The sequence below is a fragment of the Ursus americanus genome, chromosome 3 (genome assembly GCF_024610735.1).
Source record: "Ursus americanus isolate L20-20 chromosome 3, mUrsAme1.1.p, whole genome shotgun sequence".
Taxonomy (NCBI): domain Eukaryota; kingdom Metazoa; phylum Chordata; class Mammalia; order Carnivora; family Ursidae; genus Ursus; species Ursus americanus.
In genome coordinates, this window is record NC_142129.1 from 84611632 (window position 1) to 84633730 (window position 22099).

Consider the following 22099-nt stretch of genomic DNA (forward strand, 5'->3'; position numbering starts at 1 on the left):
TTCGCATATAAGATGTGAAAGCTTTGTGGTAATTCTTTGGATTGTGTTGAATTGTTGAATTTCCTCTAGTTGTGGCTGTGTTATAAGCTCACACCTTTTCTGCTTACTGCTTTGGCTTTCCCTTTCTTCTTTTTAAAGACACAGTGATTTGATCCTAATGAATTTATGATTTTATTAAATATCAACTACATTTTTAAACAGTGTGAGTTTTCTGGCTATAGAGTTTTTGATATTAATGAACATAGTGAAATATTTGCCATTTTATGGTCTCAATAGATAGGACCTGTTGCCTTCTGACCTCTTGTGAATAGATTACTGAGATCTTCCCCGTTGAATCAAATTTAGTCTGTGGTTCTGTTTCAGATGCGATGATGTGTCTATCCTGGGGATGAGCATCTGTGTTTTTAGACTGATGCATTTGTGGAAAAGGTGTCCTGTAGTTGCTGTTACAGCACTTAACTGTAGAGGTTGACAGCTCATTTGGCTAATGAGACCAGGGGTGAGGTTTCATCTTAGATGCTCTCATTCATTCACCAACCCCTTATAGAGTGCCTGTTATGCTCCAGGCACTGTGCAGGGTTTGAGAGACAGGCAGTAATCACACAAACACAAGCTATTGTCTGAAATAGGCTCATGGCAAGCTCTTCATTGCTTTTTAAAAATAGTTCAAATGTAGTGTTTATTGAGGATTGTATATTTTATAAAAATGGAGCACACTATTGAATACATATTCAAGTAGATTCTTTTAGGTTGGAAATATTACTCAGTTACTTAAAAGAATACATAACTACTTGATTTCTGCTTTCTAGTTTCTGCCTCTGGTTAAAACAAAAAAGTGCACTACTTATTTAACAACATACACCTAAAATATAAGACTTCTTATGAGTCTAATGTAAAGATAAGCTGAGCTGAAGAAAACGTCTATCAAGTAGCTTCTATCAATAAGGAACAGGATTTTTTTTTAAGCTGTAATTGTTATCTGCTGTTAGATCCATGTCTTTAGCATTTTAAAGAAATACACAATAATGTACCATTTGAATAGAACAAACTTAGAGTTTTGTATTGCTTGCATTTTGTTAATTTGAAATTTTATAGCTTTATGTGGGTTAATAAATACGGCTTGTATGAAGTAACTCTCATATGGTCTGGGGTGCAGAAAACACGGTAGGGCAGCTTTTCCTTTTTCTCACTCTGCTATAATTATTTTTGGAGGATGATTTTAATTTGATGGAGACTGTAAAAACATGGCAAGTTGAAAACTGTGATTACTTTAGTCTTAGAAACTATTAGAAGATTCACTTTAAATGAAGTCTAGAGAGCTTTTCCATGAAGGAAGAGCAGCTCTTATGTGACTGCCACATATTGATTGCCAAATATGTGCAATGCTGTGTACAAAAATGTTTTACATTCATTATTTCATTTTTTTTCACAGAAACGCTATGAGGATAGATTTCCATTTTATAGACAAGGAACCTGAGGCTTAGGTTAAATAACTTGCCTAGCTTACACATCTGGTGAGCATTAGAGATAGGTCCAGTACTTCTTTTTTTAAGTTTCAGGTGCAAAAGCCTGTTATCGTATATTTTTATTATAATATCTTATAATCTAGTAGGTCTCCCCCTGTTATACATGGTATAAAAATAGAGGCTAGTTTTCTTGGAGAATTCAAACCACTGTTACCACTTTATTTCCCTATTTTGGTGTTTGCTCCGATAAGGAATGAGCTCACAATCTGCATTATCTGTGAAATAGGAATTAACCTGAATTAGGTATTCTCGAGGTTAATTGTAAAAATTAAAAATAAATAAAAGAACTGCTATTTGAAGAAATCTTGCTCTTCAGTATTTCAGGTATAACATGGCAAAAAACAATTTTGACTGTTGCTCTTTTCCTGTTTATAGGATTATCTCTGTTTCTGTCCTGAGATGTACTATTTTATTACTGAAAAAATTTTGAGTAGTTATTTGAGTACCATGTGCAGGTGTTATACAGTGAATTAGATTAGAAGCATTGATGGTGAAGCTGAATATATTTTGTTACTTGGTAAATTTGTTTAAAAAACATTTGAAGTGTGTTAGTTTTCTTTGCTAATTGCCTGTATTAGGGAATGTTAGTTCTAGGGAGTTGATACTAACTGAAGAAATTGAGAACTCCCTCAGTAGACCTGTATTTATGTAGTACGGAAAATGACAACCACTTTAAAACAGTGGATTTTATTACAAATAAAGTTGCTTTCCTTTTATACATTATATAAACAATAGAGTCAAACCCTGGTTTTATTTCTTTTTTTTTTTTTTTTTTAAGATTTTATTTATTTATTTGACAGAGGTGGAGACAGCCAGCGAGAGAGGGAACACAAGCAGGGGGAGTGGGAGAGGAAGAAGCAGGCTCATAGCAGAGGAGCCTGATGTGGGGCTCGATCCCACAACGCCGGGATCACGCCCTGAGCCAAAGGCAGATGCTTAACCGCTGTGCCACCCAGGCGCCCCATCCTGGTTTTATTTCTTGAACTGAGCAACCTTGGTTAAGTTATTTAATCTTTCTTGCTTTTGTGATCCTCAGTGGTAAAAGATCCCTATCTCAGAGCTGTAAGGATTAAATAGATCATCCATCTAAAAGCTTAATATGATGCTCAGTCCCATAGTAAGTACTCAGTATTTGTTTGGATCACTTTCTGAACCAGGAAGACTTGTTTTGGATACTAGTGCTGTAAGAAATTCCATTTTATCTTTCAAAATGAGTAATATTTGTTGGTTCTTCACTAAGCAATACACCTTAGTTAATCTTTCCCAAAGGGAGATTTTGATTCAGAAACTTCTTTCGATCACAGTCCCATAACTTAATTAAAAAAAAAAAAAAAAAACTAAATGAAATAGAGACTCCTTCCCTGAGCAAATTCAAATTTATATGTATATTTTAATGAAGAATGCTTTCTTCATGTATTTTACCTACTGTTTTTATAGTATGACTGTGTTAGGAATATGAAGATGATTTTTAACTTTCTGTTCCCTTTTCTTTTAAACAGGGTTTGTGGATGCACTTAGATGTTTGCAATGAGCACTGTGGCTGGCATGCCCCAGTGTTTTGGATACCAATGCATAGGACTCCATAGTAATCGAATTTACCAGAGGCGAACGTCATGAGCATAGTGATCCCTTTGGGGGTTGATACAGCAGAAACATCATACTTGGAAATGGCTGCAGGCTCAGAGTAAGTATTTAAATTAAAAGTATTTTGGATAAGAAAGGCAGAATGTTTTATACAGTTATTTTAGCACAATCAAGCAGTGCTTGATTTGCATTTATATTTTTTCTCATTTTAGATTCTTGTTGAAAACAAAATATCAGAAGGTTAAAGACAAAAATTCCTTTAAGTTACTTTTTAAAACAACTCTTGAGCCAAAATGCTGTATCTTTTTCTAATTCTTGTTGTCTTATCCATCTGCTAATTGTCAACCTCAAGAATCAAGATAATAGGGGCACCTGGGTGTCTCAGTTTTGGCATCCAACTCTTTTTTTTTTTTTAAGAGTTTATTTATTTGACAGAGATAGAGACAGCCAGCGAGAGAGGGAACACAAGCAGGGGGAGTGGGAGAGGAAGAAGCAGGCTCCCAGTGGAGGAGCCCGATGCGGGGCTCGATCCCAGGACTCTGGGATCACACCCTGAGCCGAAGGCAGGCACTTAACAGCTGAGCCACCCAGGCGCCCCTGGCATCCAACTCTTGATCTCAGCTCAGGTCTCAATCTCAGGGTCGTGGGTTCAAGATAATAGATAACTGTTGTTTTTTTAAATTGTAAGATTTGTCATGTTTATATTGGAAAAGTAATTTGGTTTTAAATTTGAATATTTAAAAATACTGTAAGATCCATTTAAACATGGAATTGGCTTTTTTTTTTAAGTTGAGTTGAAAAACAATCCATTTTTAAATAAGAGGGATTATTTTCTGCTGGATGATTATTTTGATAACTTTTGCTTTTATAAGAGCCATTTCTGATGTATTCAGTGAAAGGTTCTTACCTTGCCTCTAGACTATTTGTTCTAGGCCATCGTGCAGATAGATTTCATTATATTTTGTTTTTGAATGACCAGCCACTTTAACACTAGGTTATTGGCTGTGAGGATTAATTGATTGTTTTTGGAAATTGCAGGGGATTCAAGTAGCAGTGTTTGAAGGATAGAAAGATGCATGTGTTTGTTCTGTTTCAGTAAATGGATGTATTGTGTCTAATGAGACTCTAATTGACGAGAAAGCTGATCTTATTAGAATTTAAGTTTGAAAAAGGAAATTTATTTATTTTAGGGCCTCTGAAACTGATACATGGAGAGGATAAAAATGCTATTTATTCTTCTTTTGTTGTCATTTCAAGTGGTCTGAAGTGTTTCACTACTTCTGTTCGTGCTATTGGGAAAAACCCAGAGATGCTCTCTAATGTTTCAGTAATATATTATACAGTCTGTTTAACTGTATGATTGTTGTAATACAATTTTTAAAAGCCATTATGTTTTTTGCACTATGTATAAATTATTTTTGTCATAAACTAATAGATTCCTAACAAGGCATTCTGTGACGGTTGCTTGCCATTATTCTGCCCGAATAGGGATACTTTTGGAATTAAAGATCCTGGAAGCAGTGCTTGGGAGACAAAGGGTTATGAGTCTGAAGGACTGGTTTTTCTTCATATGAAGTATCTGGTAGATGCAAATCCATATCTGATAATAGTTACAGGTGTTTATTGGTAAAGATGCTTTGCTTCCTAAATAGAATCACCTCTATAGTTCTTTTTTTTTTAAAATAGTCTTAAGCAATTAATGCAAGATGTAATTTCTGAAATTTATATACTGGATAGGAATTTGTCTAGTGTACAGTATGAGATACATTTGTCCTTTGTTGGCATGTCTAGTATTTGCACTTGAAAGTAATTCACAGACAGAATGGAAGACATTAGCATACAGTTAAAAGGGAATGAATAATAGTGAAAGAGGGCAGTGTAGGGAATAGCTTCCTATTTTTTTTTTTATTAAATGTATTTATTAGAGTACTTACAGAATAAGTATGATTTTATATTATGGAGCCAAATCGTTTTGGATACAAATATGGCCATTTTTATTATGGGAAAATGATCAATTTGTAAGTAATTACAGAATGACAATCTTTTTGTTTTAGGAAATTATTATTTTTTTTCTATTCCACATACAGATATATGTCGCTTGGACATAGCTTCCCCCACTCAGTGGACACAGAAAGTATAGCTGGTGCCAATATTTATTATGGGACAACCATCAGAATTTTTGTGGTTTAATTTTCAAGCTTTTAAATTCCTTTTTTTAAATATAAAACCTGGAAGCTTAAAAAGACCCTTAAATAATCTTTTCCCTGCTTCCCACAGAAACTAAGCTTTTAGAGTTGTTTTTATAAGAAATTTTGATGTAATTAATATGATGCTTTCTTTTTATTTCAAATACATCAAAAGTTGTGTAAGATGCAGGATGTTGGGGGAAGGATGCATGAGACTTCCCTATTTCTTTGTTTACCTCCTGTGAAGCTACAGAATTATTTTAAACTAAGAAGTTTTTTAGAGAATTACATTTTATTGTATTCATGTAGCTATATCATAATAATTATACATAAATTTTTTTTAAAAAGATTGTACTGCTAAAATACAATCTATCACTAATAAACTATTTTAAAATTTAGGAGATACTCAGTGATTGTTTATTGAGTGTGTTAGTACACTAGACCATATTTACACTAGCTTCTAAAGCTATAAAAGAATTATTGGATTGCTTGCTCATCTAGTCTATCTGTAGCATTTTGTAGACAGGAAACTGAAGTTGAATGTCTAGTTCAGGATGTGTGAAAAATGGGTTTGCTGAGCTCTAGTCCATTATTTCCATACTTGGTAACATTTGCTGTTGAATTAATGTGTCTCTAAAATAAAACTCATTATTCTCACCAAGTCCAGCTTCTTCTTTATTACATTTTTGTGCTCTTCTCATCACTAAGTTTCGATAAACCTTAGGTTTGTTTTGCCTTTCCTTCAAAGTTAGGGATCTTGTATTTTACTTCTTTCTGTTCCCTATTACCTTGCCAAGAGTTGGCTCTCTACCTAATGTTTGAACTAAAAAGAATAATTTTAAAATATTTTATGAATAACTGACCAGTGAAGATTGATAGATTACTGTTCAGGTATATCTGCTTTAATAATAAGAATAAAATTAAAAAAAATAAAATTTTGTTTCATTAGCTTAAGTATTTTTTAAAAGGAGTTATAAACATTCCACAGTCGAATGTAATTGAAGATGTTTTATTTAAAAATTACTTTTTACTATACATAGCATTGATAAAAACCAATACCTAGATCTTGATGAATGGAATTGGAGTTGAAGCCAAATGCTACAGGGGAGACTCTTAAGATCCCTTAAAAATTGCCTGTTAACTACTTAGATCTTAGCAGTAAGTTTTTTACCTGCATTGTGTTTGTCCTTAGATTTGAGAAATACCTGTCACAACATACAGGTTAACTCAATGACTAACTGATTTTCTCACTAGTGCCTGGCATGATCCTGGGTACAATAAAAAAATGTGGAAAGATAATGATATATTTAAAGGGAAAATTGAGCTAAGTGTAAATACATTTTTAAAAAACTTGATTAATGAAATGACCATAACTGGACTAATCAGGAGACTGTTTTTTTTAATCAGAAGTTCCATCTGTGAAATTTTTTGATTAACTATATGTCCATAAATGTAGGCTAATACTAGAAGTAGATTTCTTCTAGCATAATTTCATAGGGTAAGACTAGAAATCCAAGAGAAAGCACATTTTGGATCATCACTTAAAAGCATTAACTGTGTGGAAAGTGTTTTACTAGAGGCTCAGGTTACAAAGGTAAAGTATAAATTTTACCCCCACTCTTTTTTTTTTTTTTTTTTAAGATTTTATTTATTTATTTGACAGAGATTGAGACAGCCAGAGAGAGAGGGAACACAAGCAGGGGGAGTGGGAGAGGAAGAAGCAGGCTCATAGCAGAGGAGCCTGATGTGGGGCCCGATCCCACAACGCTGGGATCACGCCCTAAGCCGAAGGCAGATGCTTAACCGCTGTGCCACCCAGGCGCCCCTACCCCCACTCTTAAGGAAAGTTTAAGTTGGGAAGTCAGAACTCTAGTTCAGAGCTGTCCAGTAAGAAGAAGTACACAGAGTCAATGTATACTTTTAAATTTTCTAGTGTCCATATTAAAAAGGTTTAAAAAAAGGTGAAATTAATTTAGGAATGTATTTTATTTAACTATGTCCAGAGTATTATTTTAACATATAATCAGTATAAAAATATTTTTTATTTTTTTCTCCACACTAAAAATACTTAAAATCTGGTATGTGGTTTATACTTTCAGCACCTCTTAATTCAAACTAGTTACATTTCAGGTGCTCATTATATGTCTAGTGGCTACTGTATTGGATAAAGAAACTCTAGACTAGGTAACAAAGTGGTGGAACCTCAGGGAAGAAGAAAACATGGCTGTAGGCTATAGGCTAGTTATGAAAGTTGTAAAAGTGAAACCTAAGAGTCTCTGAATAAGATAAAGATATAGCTATTAGGTAGATACTGTTATTCTTAATTTATAGGTGAGGAAACTGAAGTCACGGAGCAGAAAAGTGGCAGAGGCAGAACTTAATAATGTGTTCGTTTTAGGCCTTTCTGTACCATAGCTCCTTTACTAATATTGCAGAGTGATCTATATAACATAACTGTTTTGACATGTGGTTCGTGTATTTAGTAGCTTCAGTTCTAGCATTAGTAAATTCAATGTAATAAATGACTGCATATAACAAACGTATTCTCAGGTCTTTGCTCAAGGATAAGGGATGTAAAAAAAAAACCTAGACTCCATTATCATTGGACAGGAAAGTTGAGCCAGAATTCAGCTGTTTATTAGAATTGTATGTTTTTTTATCCTAATAGATAGAACTTGTTTGATTTCTTTTTACCTCTTCTACCTCTGGTATTCCAACTATCTGAATTCCTTAATTGGTTAAATAAATAAACAAAAAGATGGGAAACACTTCTGGAGCTGGAAAGTGGGAAGATGTGTAAATGGGGAGTGTTAAATTTCTTCTTTTGTAGCCTTTTTAAAAAAGAAAAGCCAAACTACTTTTCTCTGTCAGTGACTGGGAATAAGATTGCTAACGTTGTATTCCTTTTACTATTACTACCTTGATACCATTAGAAATAATTAAAATGAGCTTTTATATAATTATGTGTACTTTCAGATGAGGTGGACAAATTAGTAAATGGGACATGTGTAAGTTAGAGGTGAATTATTTTGGAGGAGGGCTCCTCAAACTATACCTGTCAACATAGTAAATGCTCATTTGTTGACTAACAGTACTAAAAGGAGATATCTAGGTTTTCAGTTTTGTTCTGCCAGTAGCATACTAGTGAGCCCTTAAACATGATTCCTGATTATTGTAGACTTTGGTTATCTTAATTTGAAAAAGAGGGCTTGGATTGAGGTATTATTGTGACTCTTTTTGAGTTAAAATTTGTGAGATTGAGTACATTTTTAACTATTTTGCTATAGCATTTGACATTAAGTTATTTCAATGTCACTAGAGCCACCTGCTGACAGAGTTCATTACTTGTTGAAGTGTTTGGCTGCTTTCAGTCTGAATTTGTGTAATTGAAGATGCTAAAATGTTTTGTGTCTAATGAAATGTTTTTAGTAATATTTTACGTGTTCATTTTCACTGATGCTTAACATTTTCATTTATGATTTCTTTACACATAATCCACTATCAGGAAACTAATACTTTCTGTTGCTCTTAAAGTAAGTGTTGATATTCTTATCCTAATTTGGAAGTACTTTCACTTGAATATGGTTTTGTTCTAATATTTAAAAGCCTGTTTTACAGTACTGCGCTAGCATTGTTTAGAACTGTTCTTAGAATGATGTTGAATTTCTCGTTTGTTTCACACTTAATCATAAACAATTTTTTCTTCTAATTTTTTTCACTTGTGATACTGAATACAAAGTTCAGTACATTCATGCAGCTGTCTGTAACACAGTGTATTATAATATCTCCTAATCATTCCAGCAAAAAGGCAAGTATTATTCCCATTTTGCAAAAGAAATGCAGCTAAAGGAGGTTAACAACCTTCACTAAGGCCACGTAATCAATAAAGTAAAGTTAGGTTTGCTTGGCCAGGGTTGCTAGGCCACTTGGTCAGAAGAGCCAGGCTTTATTAATGGATGAGTTGAGTGAACTAAAATGCCACACAGAATAAACTGAGGGCAGTTGTCACACCAAACCTGCTCTCCATTTCAAAATGTTTCTGGGTATGCTCTTGTAATGTGTGTAATTTTCATATGATATCTGTAAAAAATAATAGGCTCTAACAAGGATAAAAGGAATTGAGAAGCTTTGATCACACATCTGAAGGAGCATATTGAGAACTCACGGAGGTCTTTTATACCTATTACTGTAGCAGTTAGGGAGTCAGTCTATCCATGTGCCATTACTGATACCCCAGTGTGTGTTAGTGAATATTTTAACATTAAAAGGAAAATTATAGAGGTTTTACCTAAAACACTGATATAAACTCATTAAATCAGACTATATTTTGAAGGTTTATACAGGGAAGAAATTAAATTTTTGTTGAGGAAGAAGGAAATCATAAAACTCCCAATTTCTGAGGAATCCCGGCTTACTTATTCAGTCACTTTTCTTTTAAAGATTTTTTTTATTTGAGAGAGAGAGAAAGCATGAGCCGGGCGGCAGGTGGAGGGAGAAGCAGACTCCCCACTGAGCAGGGATGAGCTGGGAGCCTGAGGTCGACTTGATCCCAGGGTCCTGGGATCATGACTGGGCTGAAGGCGGATGCTTAACTGATTGAGCCACCCAGGTGCCCCTCAATCACTTTTTAAAGAAGATTTTTATTTATTTATTTGAGAGAGCGAGCATGGGGGGATCAGGGCAGAGGGAGAAGGAGAAGCAGACTTCCCCTTGAGTGGGAGCCCGATGTGGGGCTTGATCCCAGGCCCCAGAAATCATGACCTGAACCAAAGACAGATGCATAACCGACTGAGCCACCCAGGCACCCCTATTCAGTCATTCTAACCTGTTCTTTTTCTCTAAATGCCTCACTTAATGATTGATACTTTTCTTTTTTTTAGATCTTAAGTTCAGTTTATCTAATTTAGTTAAATGCCTGCACCAATAATGCGTAATTTAGTGCCTTGGATGGTAATTTATGATGCCTTTTTAAAGAATAAGAATATTTTGGTCTAAGTAAGATTTTTAATTTATAAAGTGGTTCCAGAAAAATCGGGCAACATCAGGTAGATTACTACAAACAAAATGATAGTTCTGCTTTCTAAGTTTTTGATAATAATTTAGAACTTCAATTAGCACATTTGAAAATAGCCTGTTTTCATTTTTATAAATGGAAATACTACATAAAGGAATAATTTTAATTTTAATGACCAAAGATATTCTCCATATTTGTAAAGCTTGATGTAATGAAAATTAAAGTGGCATAGATTCAGGATTACCAGAACTCAGGCTTTGTGTATCTCTATAAAATGACACAAACTACCATTTTGTATTACAAAAATGAGATAAAGCTGTTTATCTCATTAAGTCACTAATCCACAGGCATAAACAGTACTCTAGTAGATTTCACAGGCATAGTGGGGGCAATGTTGTTCAATGGGAGAAGTTCTAGAGCAACTTTAGAGATCCAGGCTTTAGTATTTTCTTTGCTGTTATAAAACCACATGACTTGGAGTTAAGAGTTCATTTTACAGGGGCGCCTGGGTGGCACAGCGGTTAAGCGTCTGCCTTTGGCTCAGGGCGTGATCCCAGCGTTATGGGATCGAGCCCCACATCAGGCTCCTCTGCTATGAGCCTGCTTCTTCCTCTCCCACTCCCCCTGCTTGTGTTCCCTCTCTCGCTGGCTGTCTCTATCTCTGTCGAATAAATAAATAAAATCTTTAAAAAAAAAAAAAAAAAGAGTTCATTTTACAAATGTGGAAACTAAGACCCAGAGTGGTTATATGACATGTCCCAGGAAACACAGTGACTTAGTGGTAGAGTTAGTGCTTCAATCTAGAGTTTTTGAAGCTAGGATCAATTATCTCCTGGTCCTTAAAGCTGGAGGGTGAACCATGTGATCTTCAGAATACCTTCTAGGACAGTGTCTGAACATCACTTTGGAGTAGCAGAGACTGTTTCCCTGAACATTTGCTGTCCTATTACACTCTGTCCCATACCAGGTAGGACTCAGCAACTGATCCTCCATCCCTAGCTTCATGATAGCATTGTCTGGGGGTCCAGAAACTCCCCATTACACTGTACCTATTTGGACTGAGCAGGAACAGATCAATTACCAGCAGGTCTAGGCCAGAACAGACCTCCTTGTAGTCTGAGGGAAAGGAAACTGTGCCCCAACACTCTCTTGGGGCCAGATGCAAGCCAAGCCTACCACATCTTTGTTCCACCTGCTCTGCTATTTCACCTTCTCTCCAGGCCCCCAGCATCACCTCAGGGGGTCAGAAGTAGGTCCTGGGAGTGGCTAATTTGGATTAAATCTTGACCCACTGTCAGTATTATCTGTGCCTCTGACTTTGATAATTCCTTGGGCACTAAATTATAGCCGCATTCATACGTTTGATTCCTTGCACTGATCTTGCTTTTATTCTTCCACCTGCTGTGTACAGTTTGGCTTTCACTTTGTGCTACTGTCACATTGAGGCAAATGCATAGTTTTCAGACCTTCAATTGCTTGTGCTCTCAAGATTTGATACTATGACTCTTAGTACCTTTGTTTTTAGTGAAACTACCTATTTGTAGTTTGGCTCTTTTTATTGTAGTAGAATATAAATAATGTAAAATTGACTGTTTTAGCCATTTTTAAGTATACAGGTGGCATTAAGTACATTCACAGTGCGGGGCAGTCTCACATCTGTTTCCAAACTTTCATCATCCCCAACAGAAACTTTTCACTTGTTACAGGAACCTCTTTATCCCCTCTAGGCCCAAGTGCCTGATAATCTCTATTTTACTGTCTCTGTTTGGCTCTTCTAGATACCTTATATAAATGGAATCATAAAATAAATATTTTTTCTGTGTCTGGCTTCTTTTACTTAGCATAATGTTTCAGAGTTCATCCATGTTGTATCAGGTATCAGAATTACATTCTTTTGTATAGTTGAATAATACTCCATTGTATAGATGTACTGCATTTTGTTTATCCCATTGTCTGTTGATGGAAACTAGGATGTTTCCACCTTTTGGCTATTGTGAGTAATGCTGCTATGAATATTGGTATAAATATCAATTTGAGTCTTATTTGGGGGGGGTATATACTTAGGAGTGGAATTGCTAGGTTATAGGTAATTCTATGTTTTAACATTATAAGAAACCACCAAACTGCTTTCATCTGGTTTTCTTTTTGTGCCTTAATTTTTTTTTTTAATGTTTCTTCTCCTGTTTGTTAAATATTTATGTTTTCTAGGAGTGTCTACTTCCCTAACCTTGTAAGCTGTCCTGGAGGTTTCAACCACTTCTATAGCTTTCACCATACCCTACGAGGCTCATGACTTCCAAATCATCCTCAACCTAATCTGTCTCATGAGTTCCACCCATATAGCCCCCTGCATTACTAGGTCTCTTAGGTATACTATACACTATAGTGTGTATACTCTTAGGTATACTATACACTCTCTTAGGTATACTATACACTATAGTGTGTGTTTTAGTGAATCCTTTTTCACTTTCCAGATTATTTTGGAATTTAAAATTAAATTTGGAGCTGGAGTCAGCAGACTATTTCTTTAAAAGGCCAAAGAGTAAATATATAAGATTTGGAACGATATGGTTTCTGATGAAACTACTCAGCTCTGTTGTTGCTTGAAAACTAGACAGTAGGTGTAAGTGAATGGGCATAACTGGGTTCTAATAAAACTTTATTTACAAAACCAGGCATTGAGCTGGCTTTGGCTCAGGGATCCTAGTTTGCTGACTTCTTGTTTAGAGAAAGTGAATCTTGGGTACTCTTTCAAATAAAGAGTACTATTCTTCTCTGATTTCTTTGGCTTAAGCAAGTACTAATATTTCAGTGTATGACTTTTAATACGTAACAACGACTTGAGAGGAACTTCCTGTTTATTAATAAATACTTACTAAAGGCTTACAATATACCAGCCACTGTTTTAGAAGCTGGGGACACAACTCCATATCTGAAATCTATCTATATTCAAATTTTGCTTTTCTTGTAAAATGTCACTTTTAGTAGAGCCTTGTTCTTCTATTTGCTCTCTGGATTTCATCCCCCTCTCATCTTTTTCAGGTTGTTTACACTTCACTCTCACCTGCAGCTATCCCATATTTCTTGCATCTTTAATTTCTTTCTAATTAGATCATTCCTGTCTCATATAAATACCTTAAAACTGCTGCCCCTTTTTATTTCTTATCCCATTTTTCTGTTCCTCTTTATAGCAAACTCTTTGAAAGAGTTCGCACTTAGCATCAGGCTACACAACACCACTATAAATACCCATGTTGTCAAAATAATTCGTAGTCTTCTGTAATTTATATAGCTTTATCAGCATTTGATATAAATGATTGTTTCCTCCTACTAGAAAGATGTAACTCTGTTGGCTTTCTGGATACCACACTTAACTGGCCACTCTTTCTCATTTTTTGCTTGATTTTCTTCCCTCAGATCTGTTTCCCTCTGCTCCAGGGTCATCTTTTTCTTTAAATAACTCCATCTCTGTGCTTAAGCCAGAACCCTAAGGCATTCTTCTGGGTTATTCCTTTTCCCTTACTCACCACGTCTGATTCACTGGTTAATCCTGTGTCTCCCTCCAAAATACAGTTAGAATCAGGACACTTCTCTCCATTTCTACCATTGTCTTTAGTCTAAGCCCTTTTCATCTCTTGCTTGGACGCTACGGTAATCTCCATGTTTCTCTTTTGCTTTCCACAATTCATTTTTTCTATAGAAGGTAATTCGATTCTTCTGAAGCATAAAACAAATCTTAAGTTTCTCCCACTTGAAAATCTCCCAGTAATTATTTTGTTTCATTTAAAATCCTAACTTCTTTTGGCACTGTTGGCCCCACTTTTCTAATCTCTACTCAATATTCTCCCCTTGGCCTAATGTTATTCCCATGTTGATATTATTTTCCTTGTTCTTTTGAATATTCTAAACTTGTTCCTGCCTCAGGACCTTGTGCTTGATGTTCCGTCTGCCTAGAACATTCTTTTTTTTTTTTTGCTCTTAGCTTAGTCTTAGCTGAGCTCAAATACAGCTTTTCAGTGAGGCCTTTTCTCTGCACACTATCTAAAATAGTATCTGAAAAACCTCTCTGAAAAAGTCTTGGTTTTTTTCATTATTTTTTCCTTATCTTTTTACTGAAATACAAGCTTCATGAATACAAACATCTGTTTTATTATATATCATTGGGTGTGCAGCACCTACCACAGGACCTGGCATAAAGTAAGTATTGAGTTATGAATCATATTGGTCTCTCTGTTAACTCTGAAGCCTGTTATATAGGAATGATTGTTGAATGTTCGTATCTTAGCTAATTTTATTTCAGTTGTTTAGGAGAGACAGAACTAAAGCTAGAAATATTTTACAGCCTCTCCATTGTAGGAAGGTGTAAGGGGCTGTAGAATTGAACAAACTGTCTCTTGTGTATAAAAAATATTACACAGTTGGTGTGATTTCAGTGAGTTGAATGGTGTAGTTCTTTAGCTGTTTTGGTTAGTACCTATTTCAGGAAGCTGGGAAATAATAAAAGGCATTAGGAAACTAGCAGCGTTAAAATCGAAACTAGAGAGCGATTGAAATTTACTATGTACATTACCTGAGTGACTGTGTACTGACTGTGGTAGAATACATTAGACAGAATGTAGAAGTAGGAGGGATATAAGATCCTTCGGTATTAGAATTTTAACAAGTGGTGGTATTTTTTTTTAAGTGATAGTATTTTGACTAGGACATTGGAAATCACATTTTCTTTAAATGTTGAAGGATTAAGTGATGAAATTTCCCAGACCAGTTAAAAGTAGGAGTTTAAAATATAATTTCATTTTCTTAACTCTAGAGTCTGTGTAAAGATCCCTTTTTGGAAGCTTCATAGTAATGTGCTATAGATCAAAAATGGGCACTTGAATCTTGATTTAATCTTTGTGTGGCTAACCAGCCAAATAAAAGATGCTGTTACAAATAAAACAACCAAATAAAAGGCTTCTCTCAGAATACGGAACAGTCTGTTAAGGGGAAAGGTAGACGCAAAGAAGTTTGGCATGTCATGTAATAATTAGAAACTAAGTGGATGAAAAGATAATTTAAGGCATATTTGGCAAATGATTCCAAGTTTGCTAAGGTTTTAAAAACATAAGGAAGGCTGCTGGAGAATTAATGGGAACTTCTTGTGGATAATGTAATTGATGGATTAAAAGATTACTAAGAGTTAAGTTGTCTTTCAGTAATAAAATATTTGAAGGTCTTTTACTTCCACGTTGTCATTAAAAGTAACTAAATATCGCATGAATCTTACAGTGGTTAATGTGCCCAGTGTTCTGTATGTAATAAAAAAATTACTGTAGATAAATCACCAAGGTGGGTAGACCCCATACTTAAGAATCGAAGGAACTCCTTTGCAGAAATTATTAGTTGTAATATCAAGCTGCACATTTTATTATCCCTTTCTTAAATAAAAAAGTTACTGATTTAGACTGTAGGCACCATTTGCTCTTGAAGATTACTTTGAAACTAGACAGGGTACTAAGTGTTTTTCAGTCAAGCAAAGGACAGCAAAGGTAACTTATTTGTAAGTGGGGTTGGGGAAGGAGTCTTGGAGAGGTAGCACTTTTTACCTGCTCTGATCGGTATCAGGACTTCTCCTGAACCTGCTGAATCTGGGAGAAATATATACAGATTACTCAAGCTGGCATTTGAAGCCCTCAGCTTTATTTGGAAATGCTGCTACTCTGATCACATTGTTACCTTCCTTGGTGGAGAAGCAAACCATTAGTGGCTCTGTACAGTTTTTCAAAATAAAGATCATATTCCTTAGCTAGATACCCAGGGTACTTTTTGAACTGGTACTTGGTTGACTTATCTGCCCTCATTTCTGGCCTCTTCTCCATACCTTTAACTCCATCTGCTCTGAATTTTAGCAATTCTTTTCTCTCTTCCCCCCACAAGCCCCCCACCTCCTTGCTCAGCAGGGAGTCTGCTTGTCCCTCTGCCCCTCCCCCTGCGTGAGCACTCACTCTTTCTCCCTTTTTCTCTCTCCCTTTTTCTCTCAAACACACAAATAAATAAATCTTTCAAAAAATCCAGTTTTATTAGTTTCAGGTATGCAATATAATGATTCAGCAACATTACTCACTGCTCATCACAATAGTGTTTTCTTAATCTCCCTTTATCTATTTCACCTATCCACCTCCCCTCTGGCAGCCACCAGTTCTTTGTTTTCAAGAATTTTTGTTTTTCTTTTTTCTTTGTTCATTTGTTTCTTAAATTCCACATGAGTGAAATCATATGGTATTTTCCTTTCTTTGTCTGACTTCACTTAGCATTATACTCTCTATGTGCATCCATGTTGTTACAAATGGCAAGATTTCATTCATTTTTATGGCTGAGTAACATTCCTTTGTGTGTGTGTGTGTATGTGTGTGTGTGTGTGTGTACATGCCTTCTTCATCCAATCATCTGCTGACGGACACTTGGGTTGGCTCCATATGTTGGCTGTAAATAAAGCTGCAGTAAATATAGGGGTGCCTATATCTTTTTGAATTAGTGTTTTCATTTTCTTTGGGTACCCAGTAGTGGAATTACTAGATCATATGGTAATTCTATTTTTAATTTTTTGAGGATCCACCATACTATTTTCCATAGTGGCTGTTCTGGTCTGCGTTCCCACCAACAGTGCGTGAGTGTTCCTTTTTCTCCACATCCTTGCCAACACTTGTTATTTCTTGTCTTTTCAGTTTGAGCCACTCTGACAGGTGTAAGGTGATAACCTCATTGTGGTTTTGATGTGCATTTCTTCCATGATTAGTGATGTTGAGCATCTTTCCATGTGTCTGTTAGCCATCTGTATGTCTTCTGGAAAATGTTATTCAGGTCCTCTGCCTGAATTGGGTTATTTGGGGTTTTTTGATGTTGAGGTATATAAGCCAGCTCTTTCTAATCTGTGCTTCCTGAACTTCAGTGAACATAAGATTGAAGGTGCTTATTGTAGATTTCTGAGCCTGGTCTTTAAAAAAATTTTTATTCATTCGGTTAAGTAGAGCTGTAAAAAAATTATAACATGCATTACAGTTGATTATGATACTGGTGTTCTGTCAGTCATGCTTAGAGAAGCATGCTTAAACATGTCTTGGTGTTTATATCTCTGACTGCATGCATGTGTGCTTTCTGTGTGGAATACCTTCTCCAGCTCTTCTGCCTCTCTCTTTCTTGGGCTTATTAACTTTTCATTCCCTTCAATTTGGTAAATATGATTACTATTATGAAGAGCCCCTGTGCATACCTCTGATGACACTATATAATCATTGCTATACTTGTCTTCCCCATACATCAGTTTCTTGAGAAGGACCACTTCTTTTACTTCTTTATTTCTTAACTTCCAGCATCTCAGTGTCTTCTACTTACAGATGTGTGCTTAAATGTTTATTGAGTGAATTAAAACTATATTATTATAAGTTCCTTGAAGACAGGGACAGTGTCTTATCTTTCATAGTCCCTGGCAAGCATAAGGCCTTCAATATTTGTTTAATCCTTGCTAGTCAAACTGAGGTCTATGGATGTAGTCCCCAGGGGCTCTGTGAGCCCTATGAAGTTTTAACTTTTTTTGCCATTTTACTTTTGAACTAGGAAAAAAAGTTTAAGTCTGTTGAGAGTGATCTTGGATGACCACCACTTTATGCTGAACACTGCCATGAGATTCAGCGCAAGTGCTTATTTGTGTTTGATGATGTTGGTATACAGATCATCTAAAGACCTAGTTTAAACATAATGTTTCTCTAAATCCAATCTACAAAGAAGAATCCCCCTCCATTGCAGGGTTTTGTGCGTTACTTAATTTTGACCAACAGCTAACTAAGCTAACTATTCTGAAGTCTAACTGACTTCTTCATACTCCTTGAAGACTCCCCATGCCATTTTTCCTCTTTTTGCATGTGTATGGGATATTGTCTTCCTCCATCTTAATGGTTTAAAAAATTTTTTTCAATAGAAGATATGTACTTGGTATAAATATCAAATGTTTAAAGTCCTGTCTTTCAGAAGTATTCTCACTTTTAATGAAACCTCATGTTTCATTATCCTTCTTGTTACTCAAATAGATACGTCCTTCTCTTGAATTCCCTTGATTTTGGAGCCTTGAACTTTGAACTTTTGCAGCTTCTCCGAGTAGGTCTTCTTAGGTTCCACTAAACAGTCAGACTTACAAGACTATCATTGGCTCTACTTGGCACTGATCTATGCGGTATACAGGACAGGAGCCATAGTTTATCAGAGGTTAGCATCAGTTGTTCGTGTCTGTATGAGACCATGTAGGAGTACGGTCAGCCATCCAGAAACTATTTTTTTTGGCTTCTCAGGTGACTGGTCAGGTACGGAGACAAGGTCCACATAAGGGAGGTATGAGAGTCCTGATTTAGAACCCTTATGCCCTTCAGAGCCAGTATTTCTTGTAACAAGCATAGGCAGAATTTCCAGGTTCCCTGCAAGGGACATGCCAGTTAGAAGAGTCACTGCATCTTTGGGAAGTTCAAATCTGTGGCATCCTCATCAAATATTTATAGTTTTCTCAGTCTAGACACACCTTATTTACTAATCAGGGGTCATTTTAATTTGCTGAGTAATATAGCAAATTACCGTATCAGGTTTTAGGGTAACAGGTAGAAAGTTAACTAAAGAGCAAAATCTCACACAGAGGAGGAACGAGTTTTGTTAAGCATTTGCCCATACTTTTTTTATGGCAGTATCCTATTTTTGCCTTGTATAGTGGTTTTTGTGTACCTCTTTTTGTTAACCCTGATGTTCCTTCCAAGATCAGAATCTCTTTGAGTGATAGGAGTATGTTTTTTATCTCTTCATCCTGTCCAGGATCTAACAAGTTACCTTAACCACATAGTGAACGCCATCATAGAACTATTTGTTGAATTACAGTTTGTATGCTCCTTTGACTGTAAGGTAAATCCACCAGAAACACTTAGAAAAAATTTTATGGCTGGGATTTATCATAGACGGAAACAAAGTGTAAAAATAAACTTTCTGGGTGAAGTGATATAAACAGTGGTGTCTTCCAGCATTACTAGGGTTGCTCTTATTTTAATGTCTATATGACTTCTTTGGGATAGGGATGGCATAATGATGTGTCCAGATTCATTCTTTTATGTACTGAAAGCATATGTTAGTGGTGATAAAATACAAATTTGAGAATACTGTGAGTCAGCAGAAAATGGCAAATGCTTCTCTATGGGCAAGGACAGAAATACTAAGATAAGGTGATTTTTAGACGTTGGTATAATAAGCTGTGTCAGAAGAATCCAGAAAATGATGAGCATCATGAGATCACTTTCTACAGAGTATATTATACTCATGGCTGGAGTACCCTGCCTTTCTGTCTGCCACACTTTATGAAGAAATAAATGGATCTGAAGAAAGATAAATGATCATCAGGGCTTAAGGGGCTGTGTTATAAAGATGGTTAATAAGGAGTGCCTTGCTGGCTTGGTTAGTAGAGCATGTGACTCTTGATCCAGGGTCATGAGTTCAAGCCCCACTTTAAGTGTAGAGATTACTTTAAAAAAATGTTTTTTAAAAAGATGGTTAATAAGATTGAGACCTATGTGTCAAGAAACAGGATAGTTCAGTGGATCCATCTATGTGAACAGGTACTTAGTCACTTAACATTAAAACATAAAAACTAGGGAGCACCTTTAGAGTTTCAAAGAGAGGAATGGTAAAGTATTCTTTTGCAAAGCTTTTGAATAAAATTATTCTTTCCAAGGAGCTTACATATAACTTCTTGGTTTAACATGTTGGATATTAGATTGGGTGAACAGTGAATCAAATGCGTTGTGTCAGATTTTGTTAATCTACATTAACCTCGCATGTGTATATAAAGTATTGCACAAAATCATGTTGATTTTCCATTGACATGCTTAAGGCTGACTATACCTATGTATAGTCCTTTTAAAAACCTTAAAGTTATTACTTTAAAAACAGTTTATGGGTGCTTGGGTGGCTCAGTTGGGTAATCGTCTGACTCTTGATCGTAGATCAGCTTTTGATCTGTTCAAGCCCTGCGTTGGGCTCCATACTGGGCATGGAGCCTACTTAAAACAAAAACATTTTAAACATTTAAGGGCACCTGGCTGGCTCAGTTGATGGAGCATACAATTCTTGATCTCTTGATCTCGGGGTTGTGAGTCTGAGCCCCATGTTGGGTGTAGAGATTACTTAAAAAATAAATCTTTAAAGAAAACACAATTCTCTAAAATCTAGATGTACAGGAGTGCCTGGGTGGCTCAGTCAGTTAAGCATCTGACTTTGGTTGGTCTCAGGGTCCTGGAATTGAGCCCCCTGTCAGGCTCTGTGCTCAGCAGGAAGTCTGTTTTTCCCTCTCCCTCTGCCCTCCCCCCCTCTAAACACACACACTCTCTCTCAAAGAAATAAAAATCTTAAAAAATAAAATAAAATCCAGATGTACAGTAGTATTGAAAAAATCATTTTATTTATTTAAATTTATTTGAGAGAGACAGAGAACACAAGCAGGGGGAGAAGCAGAGGGAGAGGGAGAAACAGGCTCCCGGCTGAGCTGGAGACCAATGTGGGATTCAATCCCAGGACCTGGTGATCATGACCTGAGGTGAAGGCAGATACTTAGCCATCTGAGCCACTCAGGCGCCCGAAAAAAAATCATTTTAAACATTTAAAAAATCTCCGCTGCCCATGATAGAGATTTCCTTGCTTGCTTAGCTTTTGTGTCAAAATTATAAATGATTTAAGCAGTGACTGGAACTAAAATTAGAATATTAATCCCAGGGGCGCCTGGGTGGCTCAGCCGTTAATTGTCTGCCTTTGGCTCAGGTCATGATCTCAGGGTCCTGGAATTGAGCCCCGCATTGGGCTCCCTGCTCGGCGGGAAGCCTGCTTCTCCCTCTCACCCTCCCCTTGGCTTGTGTTCCCTCCCTCGCTGTCTCTCTCTGTCAAATAAGTAAAATCTTTAAAAAATATATATGTATTGATCCCATTCTGTTGTCCCGCCATTTTCTATTTCTTATTTTGTTGGTAGTAAATAACTGTTACTACAGTAATAGGTTCTTGCCTCTTGGAGCTTATCACATTATTAAAAAAGACAAGGTAAGTATAGAAAAGTGATGTATGTATATCGCTGTGTGTCCCTGTTCGATTAGTGATGCTTATATATAATATATACAGTGTTGCGGTAAAATATATTTTATGTCACTGAATAATATTCTGAATCACTGACCTAGAACTTTAAAACCTTGTTATATGATCGTTACAAGTTCATGATTACAGATCGTTACAAGTTCATGATTACAGATTACATTTCTTTTTTTTTTTTTTTTAAAGATTTTATTTATTTACTTGACAGAGATAGATAGCCAGCGAGAGAGGGAACACAAGCAGGGGGAGTGGGAGAGGAAGAAGCAGGCTCATAGCGGAGGAGCCTGATGTGGGGCTCGATCCCATAACGCCGGGATCACGCCCTGAGCCGAAGGCAGGCGCTTAACCGCTGTGCCACCCAGGCGCCCCACAGATTACATTTCTTGATGTAAAGTTTAGTCTTTTACTATGTGAAGCATCATGTATTTATGGACTCAACTTTAAGAAGATATATTTTTAAAATCTATTTTACAAAGGGATTACCAAGGAATCATTTTATTTCAAGGCACTTATTTCAGTATAATTTTGAGAGTTATGGGAGTATACTTTAAAAAAGGATACACTTTAAAAGGACTTAGCATATATTTAGTGCTCAATATTTACTAAATTTAAATATCAACAGTGTTTTGATACCTTGCAAATTTAGTGAT

At 36.0% G+C, this 22099-nt stretch overlaps 1 protein-coding gene across 4 annotated transcripts in view; it reads left to right on the forward strand.

Annotated features, from left to right (window-relative positions):
• Positions 1–22099, forward strand: part of KMT2E (lysine methyltransferase 2E (inactive)) — a 93895-nt gene that overhangs the window by 21323 nt on the left and 50473 nt on the right. For all 4 annotated transcript variants that reach the window (XM_045793427.2, XM_045793431.2, XM_045793430.2 and 1 more), the window contains one exon: positions 3026–3210. In XM_045793427.2, the coding sequence (XP_045649383.1) occupies positions 3140–3210 (71 nt within the window). In that variant the 5' untranslated portion in view covers positions 3026–3139. The remainder of the gene's footprint in view (positions 1–3025; positions 3211–22099) is intronic.